The sequence below is a fragment of the Aulonocara stuartgranti genome, assembly GCF_965226115.1.
Source record: "Aulonocara stuartgranti genome assembly, chromosome: 9".
In the NCBI taxonomy this organism is placed as follows: Eukaryota; Metazoa; Chordata; class Actinopteri; order Cichliformes; family Cichlidae; genus Aulonocara; species Aulonocara stuartgranti.
In genome coordinates, this window is record NC_138960.1 from 35,542,501 (window position 1) to 35,545,000 (window position 2,500).

Consider the following 2,500-nt stretch of genomic DNA (forward strand, 5'->3'; position numbering starts at 1 on the left):
AGTGCAATTAAAGAAAGAGATATTTATTCAATTGGCTAATTTCATTTTTATATATTTATTTTGGCAGTGCCAGACATCAGCAGCTGTACGTTTATGAACAAATAAATTAATCAGAATCTAAAAGAAAAACTGGATCATTTTTCGATTATTGGGCTGAAAGAAGAATTGAAAGAAAAAGAGGAGGTGCAGACGTAACACACAGCCAATCAGATGCTGGCTCACCTCTCTGAGTGCAGCCATGGCTGCTCTGACATCATCCAGGTCTGAGATTGGACGCTGCAGACGCTTCGTGAGCGCGTCCACGAACGACAGGATGTCGTTCATGTCGGCGGATGCTCGGCGGTTCAGAGCGGCGCCGAAAGCTCGTTTCCAGGAGCGACACTCGTGAGTGAGCGAACGCTTCAGCTGGTCGGTGTCCAACAGGATTGAACCCGCTGTGTAAAACGCAGGGAGCTCCGAAATCTGCTCCTCCAGCCTCTGCAGGCACAGCAAGGCATCATGGGTAAATCCACTACACGTATGGTCAAAATCAGCTGCTCTAAAGGACGTGAGGGTCATTTTCTTTCAGCTCTGACACATTAGCAGTAGCGGTGGGTTTTGATCATCGATTTATCGATTAAAATCGATTCTGGCTTGGATAACGTGATTTCGATTCATTAAAATCCTGAATCGATTTTTTCATTTACATTTATTTTGCCCGAAACGCCAGAATCTCAGGTTAAACCTCACAAAACTTCAACAACCACCAAACAGCTAAAACAGTAAATGAGAGCAGGAACACGGCTTCTGCACAGAGACGTGAACACAAAGCTCGACCCGCCGACGCATCAGAATCAGTGAGATGTGACTTTCTCACCGACGGCACGGACACGGTCGGGGCTGAAAGCCGACAGCTCGCAATGATGATGATGCAAATGATGCAAAATTGCAAACGCTCAGCTGTGTCTCTAATCAAACCTCTGTAACTTTGCTCTGCTTCACTTCAGCAGCATCAGGTAACTTTCACGTGTTGATTCATGGTTTCTTTCATTTTTGATCTACTGCAGAATATTTTTATAAAATCCCAGAACAGGAAAATCTCCTTCATGCTTTTCTAGGTTTTATCCTCAGTTACTTTGACACAAAGGCCTCTGCTGTGATGCTCACACTTTGATAAAGTCTCGCAAGTGTCAGGTTTCTTTTTATAGATATAAAAATATGGAAATGTACTGATGCATGACCTGAATTATAATATTTCTGACTGTCTGAGGCTAAATTTCCCCAATTAAAATCGAATTGAATCGAATTGATTCTAGAAATCAGTGACGATACCCAGCCCTAATTAGCAATGATTGCTCTGTGGAAACTAAGCTAACCAGCGCCCCCTGCTGCACAACCACTGAACTGCAACTGCAGGACTGTCCAATGTTTATTGAGAATGAATTACACATAAATTACATTTTTCTTGGGAATAGAAACATTTGAAAAAGTGAAAACAATTTTATTTTGAACATTTATGACTTTAATTTCTGAATGTTTTTTCCTCCAGCTGCCCTTTAATGACCCCAGACTGCTGTACCAGTGATACATTTACATTTGTTATTATAAAAGTACTACTGCTGCACTGCAAACACTTTTCTTTTGTTTCCTTGTTTGATTTTGTGTGTTTACTAATAACTCAGCTAAAAACATAATAAGCTGTAAATGCACGGCGATGTTCAGTGGTGCGTCTGTAACAGGAAGTAGACTCACAGAGTAGAAGCAGATCTGAGCGCTGAACTCCGTCAGGGAGGGGTCGGACTGCAGGAAGGCCTGCACCTGCTCCTCTGGGTCCTAAACACAGCCAGCTGTTAGTGCAGCTCAACAACACTAAGACACACACACAAACACACACACACCTGGTTCCACAGGGTGGAGAAGTGGCCGAGGTCATTCAGGGTTTCAGCAGCCTGAGCTTTCAGGTGTGACACGATGGAGCTGAGCTGCATCACCAACCTGCTCCAAACATCATCATCATCAGAACATGCACTGATGGGCTGACTGTCATGTGATCACGTGATGAACATGTGAAACTGATCAGACAGCACTGAGGACACAGACACTCTAACACTGTCCAGGTTCAAGCCCAGGACCCTCCTACAGTGGTGCAGCAGCACTAACCGCTGAGCCTCTGTGCACCATCTGAATTTGTTGCAGGTCACTTTGAGAGTTTGTGCAGGGACTGCAGAACTTTCCTCCACAGGACCCACTCTGTGTGTTTCAGTCAAAGGACGTCAGCTGCAGGTGTGATTGTGCATCTCTGCGTGTCCACAGCGTCTCAGCCAGACAAACATCCTGTCGTGTCTCTGCTGTTTTACTGACCTGCTGATGTCTTTGTGTTCAGCCAGCTGTTTGTCCAGCGCTCGCAGCACCGCTGGCTTCACTGCCACGTCCTCTCCTCCGCTACGACCCGCCGCCTGCTCCGCCTGAGAAACAGAAAGAGGGGCGGGATGAAGCTGGAGTGCGATTGGCTGCCTGCTAC

At 45.6% G+C, this 2,500-nt stretch overlaps 1 protein-coding gene across 1 annotated transcript in view; it reads right to left on the reverse strand.

Annotated features, from left to right (window-relative positions):
* Window positions 1-2,500, reverse strand: part of dnah5l (dynein, axonemal, heavy chain 5 like) — a 59,928-nt gene that overhangs the window by 32,658 nt on the left and 24,770 nt on the right. The window contains exons 29-32 of the mRNA XM_082546868.1: window positions 2,341-2,444; window positions 1,878-1,974; window positions 1,732-1,812; window positions 223-477 (exon numbers count right to left, since the gene is read on the reverse strand). Of these exons, the coding sequence (XP_082402994.1) occupies window positions 223-477; window positions 1,732-1,812; window positions 1,878-1,974; window positions 2,341-2,444 (537 nt within the window). The remainder of the gene's footprint in view (window positions 1-222; window positions 478-1,731; window positions 1,813-1,877; window positions 1,975-2,340; window positions 2,445-2,500) is intronic.